This window comes from Sciurus vulgaris (assembly GCF_902686455.1).
Source record: "Sciurus vulgaris genome assembly, chromosome: 3".
NCBI lineage: Eukaryota > Metazoa > Chordata > Mammalia > Rodentia > Sciuridae > Sciurus > Sciurus vulgaris.
In genome coordinates, this window is record NC_136463.1 from 59,155,961 (window position 1) to 59,176,557 (window position 20,597).

A 20,597-nucleotide genomic window follows, 5' to 3' on the forward strand; every position below is an offset into this window, starting at 1 on the left:
GGGTGCTTTGATGGAAAGAAGCCAGAGGCCAGGGCCGGGGCTACCTTGAGAGGAAGGCATGATGCTGGGTGATGGCCTCACAGTCATAGGTGGAGGAGTCGCTCTGTTTCCGCGGCAATGGTCTCTTGGGCTCCTCATCCTCTACCCCGCTGGAGATGTCAATGTTGCTTTTGCTGAGCCGCTTGCTACTGGTCAGACTGCAGTCTTCCTCTCCCACAACCGGTGTGTCCTTGGGGGCAGGTAGAAGACAGGAAGCACTGCAGTCACAGGAGACCCTGGAGCCCTGCCTCCTCCCCCAGGCAACAAAGCCCTTCCTCCTGCAATGTGGGGAGCTATGCTTTCAAAACGTTCAATGCAGTGATGGGGGATTTTAGGCACAGTTATCTCCTATGTCCACAGAGAAGGGGCCATTGAGCTGGGATGCTGGGCAGTTGTCCAGTGAGGTCAGCACCCTATGGGCCTCAATTTCTCTACCTATGACAATAATCTCTAGCAACTCTTGCAGGATTGCAATAGAATCCTTTGTACCACGGACATCACTGTGTCAATGTGAAGGGCCAGCACTACCACCCCCAGGGGAGGCCCCTGCTCTTCCAGGGTTGGGGGAGGGCTCCCAGAGACACACCCTCCCCAGTCCCACCATCTCGCCACACCTGGGTACTGCTGATGCTCCCCTTCCGGCTGCTGCTGCCAGGGCTGTCCCCCGAGGGTCCTGCACTGTAGCAGATGGCATCAAAGGCCAGGAGTCCACCCACACAGTCCCCAATGAGACACACCTGTAGGACACACAGCTGGCACTGCAAGCCTGCCCCCTGCTGACCCTCTCACCCCCAACCCAGACAGAGCAGGGGTTGCTTTCCCATGGGAGAATAAAGCATTGTCTTAAAAAGGCACTGAGAACCCAAATGGGAAGCAGGGTCATCCTGGGGTCATGGTTTTATCTAGGGTCAGCCCAAGGACGAAGATTAGCCTATGTTCAGTGGTCAGACTCAGCTAGGGATCAGCATGGGCTCCAAATCAAAACTCAGAATCTTGGCCTCATTTTTCCAGTCTGCAAATGGAAGGCAAATCCCAAATCTTAGAAGCCTCTTTCCATCCCAGATGCTCTGATTCTAGACGGAGCTGCATTATCTTTCTGGCAAATCCCAGCCTCTCTCCCAGGTAGCAGCCAGGACAGGACAGGGAGGGCAGGCCATCCTACCTGCCCACTGAAGCCAATCCCATCAGAGGACTTGAGGAACTCGCTGTAGACCTGGTTGGCTCGCTCGATGACAGTGGCAACAGCATCCTGGTACTGCGGGGAGGAGATGGCCAGCAGGGGCAGGGCGGCCAGAGGGACATGGTCCTGGCTGCTGCTGAGGCAGCCCTCATCATGGCTGGAGGGGTTCAGGCTGCAGACAGGGGGCCCAAGGTAAGCCCAGCCGGGATCAGGAAGCAGCCAGGTGTGGGGCTGAGGACCAGGAAGAGGAGGGCACTTGCTGGCCTGGCACTGGACCCCAGCTCCAGGGACTCTTCGTGAAGACCCAGGCAGGTGCCCGTGTGAGACAAAGCACAGGCCATGGAGACACGGGGAGCAGGAGGTGGAATTCAAGCCTGTGCTGACTGCTGTGTGTCCAGCCCGTGGTGTGGCACCGCCATGCTCTCCTGCCCTCTTCTCCATGGCCCTAAGGACACCCCAGTTCCTAGGAAGAAGTCAGCCAGGGAGCCAACTAGTGTGGGTTGGGGTGGGGACATAGCATCATGCACACTTCCTGGAGGAGAGAAGGTCTGAAGTAGGTTTTCAAGGAAGCTTTTGGAGAAGCTGAGCAGGGAAGAGAGAGGGCATGCCAGATGTGGGGCTCACACAGTGGCCACTCCTCGGAGGTGGGCACCTCCAAGGTGTATGCACAGTGTTGTGATCCCCATGTATGGTGTGTATCCAGAGCTTTCCCGGGCTTTGCAGAAAGGGCTAAGAGAGCCTGCCCTACAACATCCCCACTCCTAGGGGAGTGTTGTGGACTTCACGTCGCCTCCCACCCCAACCTCCCTGCCTCCCTATTAGGAAGTCTCTCCCTGTCTGGGCAGCTCAGACCCACCTGAGACCACCCTCTCAGCAGCCCGCCCATGCCCATCTGGTTTGCCTCTGACCCCTGGTGCACTGTTGATTCTGAACACTGAAGGAGGCTGGGAACTCCCCAGCCCTGCCCAGAGCTGAACCTTCCCCAACAGTCAAAGCTCTGGCTGACCCAGAGCCCAGCGCCGATATCCTAGGGACCCAATGGAATCTAGGGCAGGTGACCAAGCTCAGGCACTCTCAGCAGGTGGCAGAGTTCTCATGGTGTGCACAGCAGGCACCACCAGCTATTCCTCATCTCCAAAGAACACAAATTAGAGGAAACAGGCCTCGATTGCAGCCGGAGAGATTTTAATTAGCTGAGAAAGAACTCCCTCCCAGCAGTGATTACAGGGTGATTAATGGCCCTGGCAAGGAGCTGCCTGGGGGAGAGGTAAGCTCCCTCCCGCAGCACCCTCAGATGGCCCAGCCATCCATCTTCCTGGAGATAGTGGTGACCCAGCTCTGGAGGTCAAATGTCCTGCGGTGGAGGAGAGGTGGGGTCCTGAGATTGATTAGGAACTAAGACAATTAACTCCCGGACTGATAGCATGACAGGAACAGAGCCACTGCCTTTGGCTCAGCAGCTTCCAAATCCTGCCACAGAGCAAGTAGTTGTTAAAGATGCAGATTCCAGGGCTCCCACCTCCTGGTTCAGTTGCTTCAGGGGTGAGCCTGCACATCTTGCTTTTGCAGTTTGACAAGAATCACACCAGGGACTGGGGCGATTAGCCAGGTGGGGAACCAGCAGCCTAATCCCCTTCCTTCCTTCCATCTCTGATTGAGATCTGCCTGCGGGCGCCCTGGGAACATGGATAAATCGGTCTCTGCTCATTCAGTGCAGGAAAGGGAAAGAGTGAAGAAAAATTCCAGTCCATGCTGGCTCCTGATCAACTCAGGGCAGTGGGACTTTGGTCTTTCCAGGAACCCCTGGATCGTTTGCTCAGCTAAGCCTCTCCTTGGAGCCACATCTGGTTGAGCATACCAGATCCCTTTTCTCAGCTCCCTGCTGGGATCTCTTTCCACCCTCCCCAAGCCTCAGGGGCAGTCTTGAGCCTCTGGCAAGGTCTTGTGGGAGGGGCTAGGATCCAGATAGAGGTGCCAACAGCTCTCTCACCACAAACTACAGAAAGTACCCAGCTTTCAGTTTCCAGTCCTAACAATATGCCAAGTGCACTATGGGACATGGGCCTTGAAAGTGCTAGGGACTTTTTGTGCAGATTATTGAGAAACCAGAATATACACCTGGCTCCAGGCACCCCCTTCAGTTATTCAACAAAAGAAACTTGGGGGCGCTGGAGCCCTCGAGTCCTGGAGCAGAGGGTGGGATTCTGCAGAGCATATAGACTCTGGAGGATCCCTGGTTTCTCGATTTGTCTCCACAGGTACCAGAACCTACAGTGGATGGGGACCCACCAGCATTTGCAGTGAGAGAGCTGCCCAGGGCTCAGCCTGTTCTTCTGTTCACACCATCCCTGCTCTTCCTACTCCATGAGGTTCTGTGCCACATGTCAGGACCTCTCCCTTCGCAGCCCACTCTCCACTGAGAGGAGAGAGGAAGAGAACACCTCCTCCTCCCCACTCGGTGTCTCCATGCACAGGCTTTCCATGTGCTGACGCTGGACTGAGTGCTGGGCATAAACCAGCACATGGAATCGTCATGTTGACTCTGGGAGGCAGTTACTATCATAATTACTCCCATTTTACATTTTACAGATGTGGCAACTGAGGCAGGGGGAGGTTCCCAAGGTCACACAGCAGGCATTCAAATCCAGGCTGATCTGAGAGGCTAACACTTAACTGATATCATACTCAAAGTCACCTCCTCCAGGAAGTCTTCCCTGGCCTTCTCTCAGAATGCCCGCAGTGCTCTGGGCCACACCCATTATAGTATTTATCCCTAGCAGGCAGTAATTGTATGGCTTAGGAGTGAGGCTGCCTGGGTTTGACTCCTGGCTCCATTTGCTGGGTAACTCTGGGAGAAAATGCTGAACCTCTTGGTTTTCTTATCTGTGCCAACTGAATCAGGCCTACTGAGAAGGAATTGGATCCAAGGACTCATGGAGACCTTAACACCGCCCACTCCCAGGTAGAAGACTCTCATAGACCACTTTCCACCAGTGAGGCTCATGATCAGTCTGGATGACACCTCCCAGAGGCCTTGGCAGGTACCCACCTGCCCACCAGGTACCCATGTGGCAGCAGCAGCCCCTCCAACGTCCCCCACCCCCACCAACCCAGCTATTCCAAATGAGCAGAAATGGACTCACTTAGAGACGAGTGAGAAAGCCTCAGAGCAGATGGCAGGACAGGGGACGAACTTGATGAGGATGTGGCCCAGAGCAGCAGGGAAGTGGGCACGCATGACCTTCTCCAGCACCGAGCTGAAGGTGTGGATGTCGGCCGCCTTGCAGGATGGGTCCCCGGAGCCGGTGTCCAGGATGTTCCCTCCATGCAGCACCAGCAAGAGAACGTGTGTCTTGCAGGAGCGCTGAGAGCAGCCTTCCTGAGAGGGACAGGGTTGGGATAGAGAGAGGCAGGCAAGAGGAAACGGGGACACACAGGGGATGGGAGCTGTGGCCACAGTTCCAAACCTAGGAGCTCTACAGTTCCCTGTGTTCCAGGACCACCAGTGCATGCCGAGGGTGTCTCCAGGAGGGCAAGACCCTGGATGTATATCAGAGCAGGAAGACTCTAAAGAGATCCTTCATGTTCAGAGCCTGAAGCTTTGAGAAGGACAGGGAGCTGAGCTGCGCAGGGTCTCACAGTGAGTCAAATGAAGATGAAATCTAGGCAGCCTGTCTACCATCCTAGGACTCTTCCTAAAATGCTGACCACAGATGGGCCCAACACTCTTGAAAACCCAACGCACCTCACTATCCTCGTGGATCTCGATGCTTCCCTGGGCTGGGAACTTCTGTCTTCTCAGGGAAGCCCGGTACAGTTCTCCTACAGAGGGGACAGAGGAGAACTCAGCACCTCCAAGAGCTCCCATGGCAACTGGACACTCCCTGGTCCCAGCTGGCCACATAGGTGAGGCCTGGCCTATTGAAGAACTGGAATTATATTATGGTCTGGAGCTGGGAAGAGTCACCTGGTCCAGCTCTCTGTCTCTGCAGTCCACACATCATGACATGCTTTGTCCTACTAAGAAAAGGAAGAGCAACAGAGGTAGGCCATGGTGAATGGCACCCCTGAGATGAGTAGGGGTGTCCTAAGAGGGGACTGTCCTGGCTTTCCTTCACCAAGAACACCACCATAGTGTTGTATCATCTGATGACATCCACTTCCAGTCCTGGCTGTCAGTCTGAATCATACCTCCCTCTGAGAACAGCTGAAAGAGCTGGTGTGATGGTTAATTCCATGTCAGGTTGACTGGACTCAGGGATGCCCAGATTGTGGTGAAGCCTATTTTCTAGGTGTTTCTGTGAGGGTATTTCCAAGGGAGATTAACCTTTGAATTGGGAGGCCAAGAAAAGAAGACTCACCCAGTCCACGTGAGTGGGCATCATTCAATCCACAGAGGGCCTGGACAGCACAAAAAGGCAGGGGAAGGGAGAATTTGCTCTCTCTTACGAGTATGGATGTCCATCTTCTCCTGTCCTTGGACATGGGTGCTCCTGGGGCTTGGGCCTTCAGACTGGGACTGGGACTTACACCAGACTCACCTGGTTCTTAGGTCTGTGGGCTTGGACTGAAACCCCTGGTTTCCTGGACTTCCACTCACAGACTGGTCATGGGACTTTTCAGTCTTTGTAATTGCATGAGGAAGTCCCTCATGATGAATCTCTTCATATAACACTTTATCTATCCTGACTAACACAGATGGATAAATAATTTTTTAAAACTATCTGGTTGAGCCAGGGAGGGTGGTGCACGCCTGTGGTGCTACTTGGAAGACTGAGGCAGGAGGATTGGAAGTTCTAGGCCAGCCTGGGCAACTTAGGAAGATCCTGCTTCAAAATAAGAAGGGTTAGGGACATAGTTCAGTGGTAGAGTATCCCTGGGTTCAATCCCCAGTACTGCAAAGAATAAAACTATCGGGTTGGAGCAGATGGGGGAAGGTGTAGTTCAGAGGTAGAACACTTGCCTGGTGTATGTTGTGAGGCCTTGAGTTCCATCTCCAGCACCACAAATAATAATATTAATGATTACACATATTTATATATTAACAATAATATATAGTTTATATATATAAACTACATATATATTATATATCACATATAACGTGTGTGTGTGTGTGTGTGTATGTGTGTGTGTGTGGTTGAAGCTAGAGATATAGCAAGGCCTTGAACCATGATCCCAAGGAAGGTGGACTCTCAGAGTGGTATGACCAGCACTTGGGAGGACAGTCAACATCACCCAGAGCTTTGGAGTGAAACTGGTTACTGCCAAAAATGAGCTCCTCACTCCTCCCAGTTGCCTGGCTCAACACCTCCTCCAGGAAGTGCTTCCTGGCACCCAGCCCTTCCTGAGCATTCGTTTCTCTAACACAGAGGTCTATAGCCAAGGGTGGAATCTGGCCCACCACCTGTTTTTGTAAATAAAGTTTTATTGGCACACAGCCAGGTTCATTCATTTACATATTGTCTATGGCTGCTTTCACACCACAGCAGTATACTTCAGAAGCGACAACAGACTTACAGCCCTCGGTGCCTAAAATATTTACTATCTGGCCCCTTGCAGAAAAATGTGCCCACCCCTGATGTAACACCCATGCTCTCAAATGTCGTGATATAAGCCTCTCAGGTAGAAAGACATCTCAAAGACATCCAGCAGCTGCCTCCCACCCCAAATAATGCCTTCCACCCTGAGGAATCCTTCCTTCCATCCAGTCCACCTTGCCTCCTCTCCTTTCCCCACTGTGAGATGGATAGCATTTCCTGAGACCCAGGGTTAGGCTGTGAAGCACTTGTTTGCCTTCACTGATGGGGAACTTACTTGCCACTTGCCTCTTACAGAAGTGTGGTCCCAGTGAGGATGTTCTTTTCCTTCACACCTCCCACCCTCTAGGAGCCTGCAACTCCCTGATAGCATCACATCTGGGGAGGGTCTTTCCCACAGGCTTTGTGGGCATCCCTAACCCATCTGTATGTGAGTCAACACCTCCTCAGTCTCCATCAGTCCAGGAGGAGAGTGCTTTGCAAAGAATGTTCAATAAAGAGCTTTTCTCAGCAGGAAAGTGTAGTTTCTGAAATATTCTGTCCTCACAGACACAACCCTGGTCAGAGGGTAACTGCTTTATGAGCTCCTAGCAGCTGACCACACAGACAGGAAATCGTTTCCTACGTGATGGAGGGTTTGGCTTTTAGGAGAAGGAGAAAAAATTTGTTCTGAGACCTGACTCAGCTAAGTACTTTCTGATACTTCTTCCAGTGGTTCAAGTTCTTCTGCCTTTCAGACCTACTAAAGACTTGGCCTACCAGGCATGGTGGCAATGGCGCATGCCTATAATTCCAGCGGCTCAAGAAACTGAGGCAGGAGGATCACAAGTTCAAAGCCAACCTCAGCAACTTAGTGAGACCCTAAGCAACTTAGCAAGACCCTGTCTCAAAAATAATAAAAATAAAAATAAAAAGGGTTGGGGATGTTGCTCAGTGGTTAAGCAACCTTGGGTTCAATCCCTGGCATGAAGGAAGGAAGGAAGGAAGGAAGGAAGGAAGGAAGGAAGGAAGGAAGGAAGGAAGGAAGGAAGGAAGGAAGGAAGGAAGGAAGGAAGGAAGGAAGGAAGGAAGAAAAGAGAAAGAAAGGCCTGACCCTGGGCTTGGCTAGGGGAGACCTGGACCCTGCCCTCAGGACAAGATAATAATAAAAGACCACAGGAATGGCTTGATTTTATTGAGTAGTTATGTGCCAGGCATTTATGCACTTGACATGTATCATCTCATCTTGTCTCAATCATCCCATATTGGATGGTTTTGTTCTTAGCCCCATTTTATAGTCAAGCAAACTGAGTTCAAACAATTCAGGTCACCTGCCCCAGGCCACATAGCAAGACCGAGGGAATCCAGCTGGAGGACCCCACACCAAGCGGAGGAAGATGCTTAGCCAGGTGCTGCTGTATCCTTCTGAAGCACACAACTTCCCAGTGAGGTGAATGTAGCAATCCCCATTCTGCAGGAGAAGGCATGGAGGCACAAATTGACAGTGGCACCTTGAAGATTAAAGCCCAGTTCTGCTGCCCGGAAACCTTACAACATGAAACGTTTTGTCAATAGGGAAACCACATGCCTGGGAAGGAAATTGACATGAAGCAGCTGCGCTTCTTGGTGCATGCAGCCTACTGCCCAGCTCTGGGTGGTGCAGGAGGGACAGGAGCACGGCCTGGGCTGAGACCATGGGTATGGAGCCTGGGACACCCCTCACCTCTGGGGCTGAGAGAGACCTGGCTAAACTAGAGACTTTGGAACCAGAGTGCTGGAGTTGGAGACATGCTTCCTATCAGCCGTGTGACCCATGCCTCAGTTTCCTCACCTGGAATACTATTATTAACTACCTCACAGAGCAGTGGTGAGGATATATGGCTCATATGCATGAAGGACTTCCAGCAGGACCTGGAGTGTAAGAAGTGCTCTATGTGTGAGCTGCTTTTGTCATTCTTATTATCCAGGCTAAATCAGGGGCACAGAGCTGGGGCCACAGCTGACGGATGGGGCTGGAGGCTGATGGGGACATCACCGCCTCTGCACTGGCCTGCCCTGCCGCCAAGTCCCTCCCTGAGCCCTGGCAGCCTCGCCAGCCTCAACTGGGCTGGGTGCCTGCTTGCAGTGTGATTACAGGATTAAATGCTGTGATTGCCACAAATTACCATAGCGAGTCTATAAATAACTTGCAGGGAAGACATGAGGGTCCTGCTGTCTCCTGGGCACCATGCCTTCCAGCAGGTGGGGGCCGGGAGCCTGCACCCTCGCTGATGACACAGACTGAGGAGCTCCTACATCTTCCATCTCCCTGGAGTCAGCTCCTTCAGGCCCATGCCATGCTCTGGGCAATGAATTGGTGGACATGTGCTGCATCCCAGCCACAAATGATGCTGAGGCGGTTCCTGGCTCAGCCAAGACAAAAGCCATAGGCTGGGACTGGCAGGGTTGTCTTCAGTGCCATTCCATCCCTCCCCAGCCAAAGGGAAGAGTCTCACCTCCTACGCAGCTTGGGGACAGAGCCTCGCTTCCTTTCTTCGCAGAGCTAGAAATGTTTTGCTCTGGGCAAGGGAGAAGAGGAGACCTAGTCTGCCAGATCTAGACTATAGTCCAAGGAGAGTTGACTACCAGGACCAAAGGTACCCACATTTCCAGATGTAGAAGGCACATATCCAGCTGCCCTAACTGCACCTTGCCCACAAGGTTTTGCCTCAGAACCAGCCATTCCTACCACAATCCAGGCCACTGGCACTGACTTGCCCACAAGACATCATTTTTTTCTTCCCTCCTTGTCTTTGCTTATGCTGAGCCTTCTGCCTGGTAAGGCTTTTCTCACTTTACAAACCAGAAAACTCCTACTTGTCCTGCCAAACCCTGCTCAATTGTCACTGCCTCTGGAAAGCCTTCTCAGAGCTACGTAAGCCATGATGGCAATCCCACAGCCAAGAGTTGGGCCTGGCTTACTGCTGTGGGGTTACTGTATGTTTCCAACAGACCCTTGAGAATAGGGTTCATAAGCTTTCAGGTCCTGGCATTTTTGTGAAAACTTTTTGGAAGCAAAGATTCCAGGACACACACAGCCTAAACCCTGAGACTAAACCCCAGGAGAAATCAAGTTCAGGGAAGCATGCCCCAAAGGGAAGCACATGTCTTGAAAGTCCCCAGGGGAACTGGTATCTGGGAACGTCTGGGAATTCTAGAACTGCCTGGTCTGGGCTTTGTGGTTCCCCCTATAGATGGTTCCCCAGAAGAACTGCCACCAGAGGTCCTAGGTGGTAAGGAGCCACAGCAAGGGGCCCAGGACCTCATCACCAGGCTGTTAGTCCCTGCTTCCTGTTCATTTCTGTTTGCATGGCCCAATTCAGGCTGGATCCCTGCTGTGTCCAGATTTGGGGTGGGTAAACTGACAGGTGTTTTTGTGATAATGTTTTATGACAGGCTTTGAGGCAGGCTGGCTACCACAGTGCCTGCTCCCAGCACCCTGCCAGCCCCGGCATGGGGACCAGTAGCACACCAAGCTCACCATGGCTCCTCCTGCCATCTGAAGAATGGAGGCTATTTTTGTTTAATCACAGCCTTGGAAAGGCACAAATTGTGATCATCCCTTCTAATTACCCATGCACCACACTGCTCTTGAGACAAAAGCCAAGGTCGTCAACCACACGTTCAGTGCCCTGTACAAAGCAACACCCCAACTTGGCTGAAGAAGACAATTGTCTCTGCTGCTCTTGCCACCAGCTGCAAGGATCCACCAAGAGTGGATGCTAGGGGTGCCTCTGGCTGGCACTAACCACTTGATCTCACCCTCTATCCTGCCAGCCCCTGATGGTCACTGTCACCTCCATTAGTCACTCCTGGGGTTAAGGGAGCCGAGCTGGTCCCAACTTGAGATTATGCAACATGTCCTGAGAAGTAGCTACAAAAGTATTTAATCCTCAGGGAGCTCCTGGTAGCACACGCATGAGTAGAAACAAAAATGTGTGCATAAACCCAATGACTTTACTCTCTTGCCTTGAAATGAGATTCGGGAGATAGAACTGGAAAATATTTGGGACAAATGCAACCTCATTCAACAAAAAGTGTGTGTGGGGGCGGGGAGGTGATTTCCAACCACTGTACTAATCCCCCAGGTAAATCCATGAAGAGAAAGATCACCACCCACATACACATACACACACACACACACACACACACACACACACCACACACATACACACACACACACACACACACACACACACCACACACACACACACACACACACACACACACACACACACACACACCTGACAGGCCAGGACAAAAGTCCTAGGATAAGAGATGAACACCCTGTCCACACCACCATGTAATAAGTGTGTTTGCTCCATTCCCTCAAAGAGTCAGGAAGCCTGAGATTCTGAGGCCAAGCATGAGTGTTCTGTAGTTCTAGCCTTCATCCCAGCAGAGTAAGGACCCTGGGACCCCAAAGGGACCCGCAGGCATAACTGCAGACTCACTTCAAGGGGCTGTGAAGAAAAAAAGAGGAACCAAGAAATTGCAAATGGGAAATGTCACCTGTATTTGATTCCAACTAGAAAATCTGGTGTTAATTCCCAGGCAAGTCATGGAGCAAATGAATAAACAAATGTGTTTGTTTGTTTGTTTGTTCTGCAGTCCTGGAGGTTGAACCCAGGGGTGCTTTACCACTGAGCTATATCCCAGCTCTTTATTTCGAAGGAGGTCTCGCTAAATTATCTTGAACTTGAAATCCTCATGCCTCAACCTCCCAAGTGGCTGGGATTACAGGTGTGTGGGCAGCACCTGGCTAAACAAGTTTTAAGGCCCCTTAAAAGAGAAGCAGTGGTCACTAGAGTTTTGATAGGTTCACTTGGAATGTTCTTTGCCAAGGTCATCTCATTGCTTGTAAAGTAAGTAGGCCTGGGCACTGGAGGGAAAGCCAAGGTGTAGGGTATCTGGGGAGGAGAGACACATGGGCAGAATGATAGATTTACCTCAGAAACCATGGCTCTCACCACAGCAGCTCACAGAATGTGGTTAGTACATAGGGGACCAGCACAAGAAGCCAGCAAGCGACACTGCAAGGTCTGTCCTGGCCCACAGGTAACCACCCAGAGGGTGTCAATAACAGATTCCTGCCTGGCCCAATGCTGGAAGTGGGAACTGATTACCAACACAGGATGCAGATGGGACTGCATGGAGCAGGGGAAACTAAAGGTCCTCTTCTGAAGGAATTACAACTTTTGTAAAACAGGAAAATTGATTATCCAGTGAAATTTTCTTTAGGAACCAGTTGGCAAAGATGAAAGTGAACCAGCTCTGACTGAAGCAGGTTAGGGGAGGGGTCAATATAGTTAGGATCTTAAATCTCCCCAAAGGGCTTGGTCCCTGGCCTGTAGCCCTACTGGGAGGTGGTGGAATCTCTAGGAGATGGGGCCTAGTAGGAGGAAGTTAGGTCATCAGGGGTGTGCCCTAGAAGGGGATATTGGGACTCTGGCTCTTTCCTGTCTCTCTCTTTGCTTCCCAGTAACTTCACAGTGAAGAGTCCTCCTCCAGCACACGCTCCCACCATATACTATGCTGCCACAGGCACAGAGAAACAGGGCTAAATTACCGTATGATCGGAACCTCTGAAATCAATAAGCTAAAATAGCCTTTCCTCCTTTTAAGTTGATTATCTCAGGTATTTTGTCACAATAACAAAAACTGACCAAAATAGGGGCCCAGAGCCCCACTTCCTTACCCCAGCCCATCCCGGCCACTAGGCAGTTCCATGGGGCTCCACACAGCATGACTTCACAGTCACAGGCCTCATTCACCAGCCAAAGTCCAGGCCACATCCCCTGCAGGTGCCTCAGCCCCAACCTTTGTGAAAAACAACAATCTAGGTAGGGGTAGAGAAGAAGCCTGGGGCCTTGTATTAGAAGGAAATCCACCAAAATGTTGCCGGCAATTTTTCTGGATGCTGAGACAATGAGTGATTATTTTTTCCACTTTCTATTTTTCTCTATTTTTCAAGTTTTCTCTAGAGAACCCATGTTTCTTTTAGTTTAAAACTATTTATGACTATATCCATTGAATAGACAATGCAAGCTTGGGTTATATTTAAGCTAAGTACATTTTCATACCAATCACAAACCTCTACCCTAGTAAATAAACACTCCAAAGAAAACAAAGCCAAATGTTGTCCTGCCCTCTGGGAACTGACAGGATACTCGGGTGACATAAAAAGAAAAGAGATGCTTGTGAAGGAAAAGAATAACTTGAAATGTGATGAGTGAATTAAAATTCTGGGTTTGGGATAAAGAGCCAACTCAACATCGCTTGATAATTTCTACCCTCCAGTTACCATGCAGCTTGTGAAACCAAGATGAATCCCACACAGCACCTACCTTCAAGGATCCCTCAAGTCCCTAATATCACATGACCAAAACATGTCTCATGGGGGTGGCAGGTCACATGACCAAAGGCTGCAAACATCCCTGAGTCAGGTTAATGGGGCTGCCAAAGTTACTTCTCCACTTCCGAGGCTGCTCAAACCAGAGTCCACAGTTCAAAATGAGGAGGGGAACAATACTGGCCACACTATAGTTCTATCATGTGCATGCATGAATATGCCACAATGAATCCCACTGTTACACACGATTACAAGGCACCAGTAAAAAAATATGGGGAAATAAATGAGGAGGGGACATCCCTGCCCTGCCCCTGCAGCACAGGTCACACTGAGGACTGGTCTGGAACTCACTAGCCAAGTAGGAAAACTATAGAAAGTGGCTCGGAGGTCAAGGAACCCAGCATGGAGGAAAGTAGACCCAAGGGGATCCGGTGGCTGCCTGTCGGTCTGCGCTGCAGATTCACACTGAGCCAAGTTTGGGCCAAGGGAGCAGAGGGCAGAGCCAAGACAAATGAGGTAGGAGTGGCTTCTGGAGAGTCTCCAAGTTTCAGCATAATTTAGGAAATGTTTACAACTGTTCCAGAATGCCCCATGCTGGCCTGGAGGCAGAGGGTTCTTCACTGAGGTTACACAAGCAAGTTATGTAAGTGGCCACTTAGCAAGGAGGCTGGGGAGGAAATTTTCATCCAGGGTTAAGGGGATCTGGAGGCTGAGGTCCTGCCTGTGCCTCCTTAACCTGTTTAGGTTCAGAATCAAACCACATTCACCTGGATTCATCTGGTGAATGAGACACTAGCCCAGACGAAGGCCTGACCCTTGACCCTTGCTAGGGTCTGGGCCCCAGAACCTGCCTGTTGAAAACATGCCATTGGGCTGCCCAGCTGAACATGGCGAACTTCCAAGGAGTAACCCCCCTGACAGTATGAAGGGACTTCTCTCGGGGTATAAGTGGAGGGATGGGGATTTGAATCCAGCCACAAGACAGGACTCTTTCATCCTCCTAAAAGCGAGGAGTGGGAATGGGGTAGTTTCTTTGCTTTTCAATGGCTCTGTGCCATGGCCCTGCCCCTGCAGAGAGACCCCTAGCAAGGAAGAAAATTTGGGAGAGGCTGTTTTGAGGTACAGGAGCTTGCTTGCAACCTGCAGCCCTTCCCCACAAAGATCCCATCACGTTAGCCCTGACTGGGCCTGGGAACCAGAAATCAAGTCTGCACACACAAAGGAATGTGAGCACACTCCGGCTCACTCCCTCCTTCTGCAGTAATCCCTTAAGAATGCTTGTGGCTTCTAGCAAAAAGATAGGGGAATGGCTTTGACACAAATGAAAACGTCCTGGACCTCAGAACCCTAACCTAGAACAATGCTCCTTTAAATCACCCAAAACACCTTGCTTTCACCTCTCAGATGAGCCATCATCAACCCTGTATGAACTACGGTGAGGAAAATAAGCTCTCTTCATTCCTTGATGGTGAGAGTGAAAAGCAGAACATTCCCCATGGAGGGCAATTTGGCAATGTCATTCAAAACACAACGTGTCCTTGACCCAGCAATGCCAAGTCCACGTACAAAATGGTATAGGTACAACGCTAATAGTAGTCAAGTTGTTTATAATAGCAAAAGACAGGAAGCAACCTATCTGTCCACCAATAGGGGACAGGCTAAATAAATCATACCACAGCGATTTGTGACACACCCATTGCCAAGAGCAACAAATCTGAGCATTGTAAATGTACCAAGACAGCAAGATAATCATGCTGTGTTATTATCCCCGCAAGGATTGAGGTGCAGAATAGAATGCACTGCATGCTCCCATCTGTGTGGGGGTATATATAAAAATATATGTAAGAGAATATTTATGGATATGTTCATGTTTTCAGAGACTATCTGTGGAATGGAATATAAGAAACTCATTATCATCTTTGCTTCTGGGGAGGTCTGGGTGAGCGGGCATGGGAGAGGGAGTTTCGCTCATCATCTTCCATTCCTTTTGAGTTTTATACCTTGCTTATGAGATATCTACTCAAAAGACAGATTAAAAATAAGAATTTTTACAATTGCATGTAACAGGGTGATTTTTTTTTTTTTTTTGAGAAACAAATTTGTATTTTCTGCCTGCTCTGGTTCCTTTGCCTCTGAGGTTTTGTGACAGAGCTTCCTGGCTTTTCCCTTTTGTTTCCAAAAGTCCTTTTGTTCCCAGGAGAAAAGGATTTAAAGAGACAACAGATTCCCTCTGGCTGAAAAAAGAGATCCCCACCCCCAGTCCCCAGCTGAGGGGAGGAGACAGACCTGTCTCATGGACGGAGGGCCACTTGGAAGGCCTGAACATCTGTGCCCAGGGGGACCAGTGGCATGAGAACGAGGAAAGGAGAAGTCCTGGGAGTCAGAGAGGGATCTCTCATCAGCCCAGTGGTTTTGGTAGCTGTAGTCAAAATCAAGTTGGCTTATAGAAACATGGAGGCTAGTGTGACTCCTCCAAGTAGCACTGGTGTTCTGCATAAGACAATACCCACACCTCTCCAGCCACACACACCCTCCGCCCTGCCTTGCTTCTGATTGCATTAGGCCAGCAAAAGTGACCCCTAGGAGAACTGGGGTGGGTGGGGCTCCCTCCCCCCACATACTGAATCATGGGCTGGATTCTAACACAGAAAATCTCCTCACTTCCCCCCACATGACCCTTCCTCTGCCTTCCCACACCTGGCCAAGGCCCCTGTGAGGTCTGCAGGTCCCCACTCTACCTTCTACCTTCTCCCCCTATTACCTTCCCTCCCTGAACTCAACCGCATTGGTCTTTTTGACAGGTTTGGGACATCCTCTTTTCCCCTCTCACCCAGGGCACTTGCGCATCTCCTTCCCTCTGCCTGGACCTTCGCATATCCCTGTGTGCAGATATTCCCCACAGAAACCTCTGTTTGGCTTCCTCTGGGGAGCCTTCCCCTCCTGTGCCCCTCTCCCCAAAGTACCATGGACCTCTCCTGAGACAAATCTTCATACTTTCAATTTTATGGTTATTTGATTATTGCCTTCCCCTCCTCCATCTCCCAGACTATAAAACCTTTTGAAGCTGGAACTGTTTGTTTTTGCTGTTTTATATTCAAAGACTCTCATGGTGCTAGCATATCAAGGTGCTCATTAAATATTTTTTAAACAAATGGATGAATGAATTAATGATTTGTTCTCATTTTGCTCTCCTATAAGTGTCAGAGGCTGCACTCATCCCTAGCAAAACACATTGTATGGATAGACTCTGCTATGTGCACAACAGACACATGCTTATCCTCATGTAGATGGATGCACCAGTGCATTGACACACATGCTGATGCATGCTTACAAATGCAAAGACACACACACACACACACACACACAGAAGCCATGCCAAGCACAGACATACGCACACATGCAAGAAAAGTGCTCCCAAGGCGGACGTCTGCCACCCTGAGCTCATTAAAGCAGGCTAAATATAGCCTGTCTGCAGCTGTGCTCAGCAAGCTGCCCACACAGGCCAGGAAAAGATACCAGTCACCAGGCAGAGGAGTGGGGAGGCCAGCTGTGGGCAAGGGACTTCATGCATTATGTCTGTGGGGGTCCTCCAGGGTAAACTGCAGGCTGGGGTATGTGGGAAGGGAAGCTGCTCCTCTGGTCGCTGACCCTATGCGTGGAATGTGAGGTCAAACCGTGTCCCCACAATGGGAGGGTGACACTGAGCCATCCACATCTTTCCTCTCTGAGCTAAAGATTGGAGGTCAGTCCAGACCAGAAGCTCGAGTCAAGACCAAGCTGGGGATAAATCAGAGCTCATTTGGTGGCTAAGACAGAAGCTCAGTTGGGGATGAAGATAAAGGGTCAGTCTGAGGTCAGAATCAGGACTCAGTTTGGTCCATTGTTAGGTTTTAGTCTGTGGAAAAGAAGAAATTCAGAGTCCCAGGAGGACTCCACTCTGATTTGCAGATATGACTGTTGGCAGACATTCCCACACCTGGGACAACCTCTTACCAACCCTGTCCCCATAACTGGTGCCAGCATTGGCCCTTGGGAAAACCCGTCAGCAGCCAGCATGAGTCCAGTTGCCATGTGTCATTTCTATTCCATGCAACATGGGTCAGGTTCAACTGCAAAGGCCACAACGGTTAAGTCTTCCTGTCATAGAATCTGTCCTTCTGTCCATCTCTCATGTTCCTATCCCATGCATCACCTGGACCCAAGCGGTTTTGGTGGGAAGCAGGGGAGGCAGGGAGGTTGATAGTAGAACTGACTCTTGAGAATTGCTGTGTGGCAAAAAGGACAGGAGAGGGTACCTGGGGTAAGTGTGGGAATGACAAACTGCAGGAAAAAGGGAGCTCAGATCTGAGTCAGTCAGGCACAGGGCAGAGCTCCGGAGATGGAGGAGGGAAGGGAGCTAGTTGGACCACCTTTCTTGGAAGCTCATTTACTCCCAGGGCATCTTCTCATTGCAACATGTTCATCATGACTATAGCCCTTCCCAGCCCCAGGTTTCAAGATCAAAGGGAACCTCCTGGGGAGCACCCTGCACCTATAGGAGTCACTGAGGCTAGAAGGGCCTAGGATGAGGAGGGTCTCCTGGAAGGGAGTCCCGCCTCCTCCAACAAGATTTGTGAGGGGGTTGGTGCAGGAGGAAGGAGAGTTCCCATCCCCCAGAGCCAAGGGTGATGGCAGCTCACAGCAGGAAGTGGCGGGCCAGCTTCCTGCATGCAGCTGTGCGTCTGAATCCCCAGGGAGTCTTCCCACCTTCTGCTGTGCAGGAGGCTGCCTTGGTCCCCTCCATGGGCATGGATGGAATCTCAGTTTCCTATTAACCCATGAGAGGTCGGTGCTGAGGGAATCCATGCTCCTCCACAAAGAAAGTGGGGAGAATGATGGGAAAAGGTGAGGGAAGGTAAGCAGGGGCTGGGAGGACCAGGACTGCCCAGGCAAAGTCCTTCTGTCACTCTGGAGAAGACAGAGGGGGAGAGTCTGGAGATGGGGAGACCAGTGTAGTGTACTGGAAGACAGGGCAATCCATGAAAGAGAAGACAGTGGCCTCTGTAATCCCAGTGACTAGGAAGGCTGAGGCAGGAGGATTGAAGCTCCAGGCCAACCTCAGCAACCTAGCAAGGCCCTGTCTCAAAATGAAAAAATAAAAAGGGCTGGGGGTGTAGCTCAGTGGTAGAGTGCCCATGGGTTTAATACCCAGTATAAAAAAAGAAAAAAGACAGTAAGAATAAGTCAGTGTGCTGAAGAATTTCGGAACTGAAGTGGTACATTGGAGGTTGTTGGTGATCCCCAAGTATAAACCCAGGGGGCAAAAAGAAGGGCAGAAGAGAAGGATCCTGAGTGCTCTGCTGGAGATGAAGTGATGTTCTAGGGTCTAATTTGACTGAGTAGTGATGAAGATAGGAGGATAGACTAGAAAGACCCCAGGTACCCTTCACTTCGAAGACTAGAAGGAATGAGCTTCCATGAAGAGGTACCAAGTTCTCTGAGGGCCCTCACTCAGCACCCCTCAGGCATGCATGGGAAGCACCCTATAAATGTCTCCTGTGCTATAAGGAGGTGGGAATAAGACAGAAACAGAAAGAGAAGCAGACAAAGGAACCCAGGAGAAAAAGAATCAACAGCCAGGAGCAACAGAAAATCAGAAGCTCTCAGCATGTCAGATTCAGAAGGGTTCAAGTACAGAGAGGACACAAGACAGCCACAGCTAGAGCACAGACTGCACAGCAAGTTGGGGGAAAATGCCCCAGGTCTCCTGCCCCCAAGTCCAAGGCCCTCTCCCTCCTCTTCCCCCACCCCCCCACCTGGCCTCAGTACACAGTGGCTCCCTGGGCTTCATCTGGTCTAGTTCCAAATTATAAGCATGCACCAGAGGTGGCAGCCTGCCAGGCCAATCTGTGAAAGGCAGGATGAAGACTGAGCTGTCTGATAGCCACAGAGGAGGGACATGTGCCCTCCCACCCCAGGCCACTGCAAATAAGGGCCGGCAACCTGACACCTGTGCCTTCCCGAATCCAGAGAAGCCCAGTGCCCTCTGGCCATTTTAGGAGGATTCTTGCTGCTGTGACGATGACACTGAGGCAGCCACAGGACCAGCAGAGCACTAATGAAACTGAGCTCCACCAGAGGACAAGATACCTTCCTCTCATCTGTACCAGGTTACAATTGCTAAGATTAATGCCAAAGCCAATAAGAAAGAATAAGATGCTTCTTGTGCATCATGTGCAGACCGTGGCATTGTGCATAAATTTTCTCTGATTCCCTAGCAATTCTAGAAAGTAGAGAATATGGTCATTTTTCCATAATGAGTATACTGAGGCTCAGAGAGATTAAGAAATGTGCCCAAAGCATCACAGCGACCAAACATGCTGTTTGGTCCAGGCCTTTGGCTTTTAAATGCCAGACATCACAGCACCAGCCCCAGGATTTTCTGAGTCCTGGCTCAGGGTAATTTGTACCAACTCATAACTTATTTTTGCAGAATTTTCAAGAACCCAGTGGAAAATTAATTAAGGTAATATGCATAGAAGTATACAGTCAGTAGAAAAGCACATTAGAAATGTAAGGCATTGCTATTATTCCTTTTCAATTCAGGTCACAAACTTTTATTTTGCCAATTCTGCATTTAAAATAAACAAACACATTATCATCAATTATCACCATCATTTCATAAAAGAAAAATGATTTAAATGCCAAAAATTGTAGGCAGAACATAATTGTGGAAGTATGTAAAAAGTAGCCCTCTCCACTGAATACATTCAACATTATGGAAAAACACATTACAGTGTTATTTTTCTTGCTGCCAAAAAGTGGTGGCTTTATACTTGCGGGTCACTGGCCTTGACAATCTCCAATATGCCATTTCAGCTCCAAAATTCTTCTGCACATTGACTGTGCACATTGACTTTCTTTCTTTCTTTCTTTCTTTCTTTCTTTCTTTCTTTCTTTCTTTCTTTCTTTCTTTCTTTCTTTCTTTCTCTCTCTCTCTCTCTCTCTCTCTCTCTTTCTTTCTTTCTTTTTCAGTATTGAGGATTGAACCCAGGGGCACTCTACCACTGAGCTCCCCCACTGGCCCTTTTTATTTTTTATTTTGAGACAGAGCCTTGCTAAGTTGCCGAGGCTGGCCTTGAACTTGCAATTCTCCTGCCTCAGCCTCCCTAGTCACTGGGATTACAGGCATGTGCCACAGCACCTGGCTTCATTGACTATTATTCTTTACTAAATAAGAATATCCTTAAGGAGCAGAATTTGATGACAGCCTTAGGCAATATAATGTTGACAAAAATCTACAACCATGGGGACGGGAAGAATTTGCCTCTACTGAAACACAATTTTTCAGTCAGGTCCAGAAGAAAGTAACTGTCCTGTCAATTCAATTGTGTCTGTGGGAAACAGAGCTGTGGTTTGGCCTCCTGGAGATAAACCCCAAGTCAGATGCTGTTTTCACTTCCTAAAGACACAGCAGGAATGATCTGGGCTC

At 50.0% G+C, this 20,597-nt stretch overlaps 1 protein-coding gene across 1 annotated transcript in view; it reads right to left on the bottom strand.

Moving 5' to 3' along the window:
- Positions 1-20,597, bottom strand: part of PITPNM3 (PITPNM family member 3) — a 93,682-nt gene that overhangs the window by 21,253 nt on the left and 51,832 nt on the right. The window contains 5 exon segments of the mRNA XM_079135336.1: positions 45-229; positions 654-776; positions 1,202-1,391; positions 4,363-4,598; positions 4,965-5,041. Of these exon segments, the coding sequence (XP_078991462.1) occupies positions 45-229; positions 654-776; positions 1,202-1,391; positions 4,363-4,598; positions 4,965-5,041 (811 nt within the window).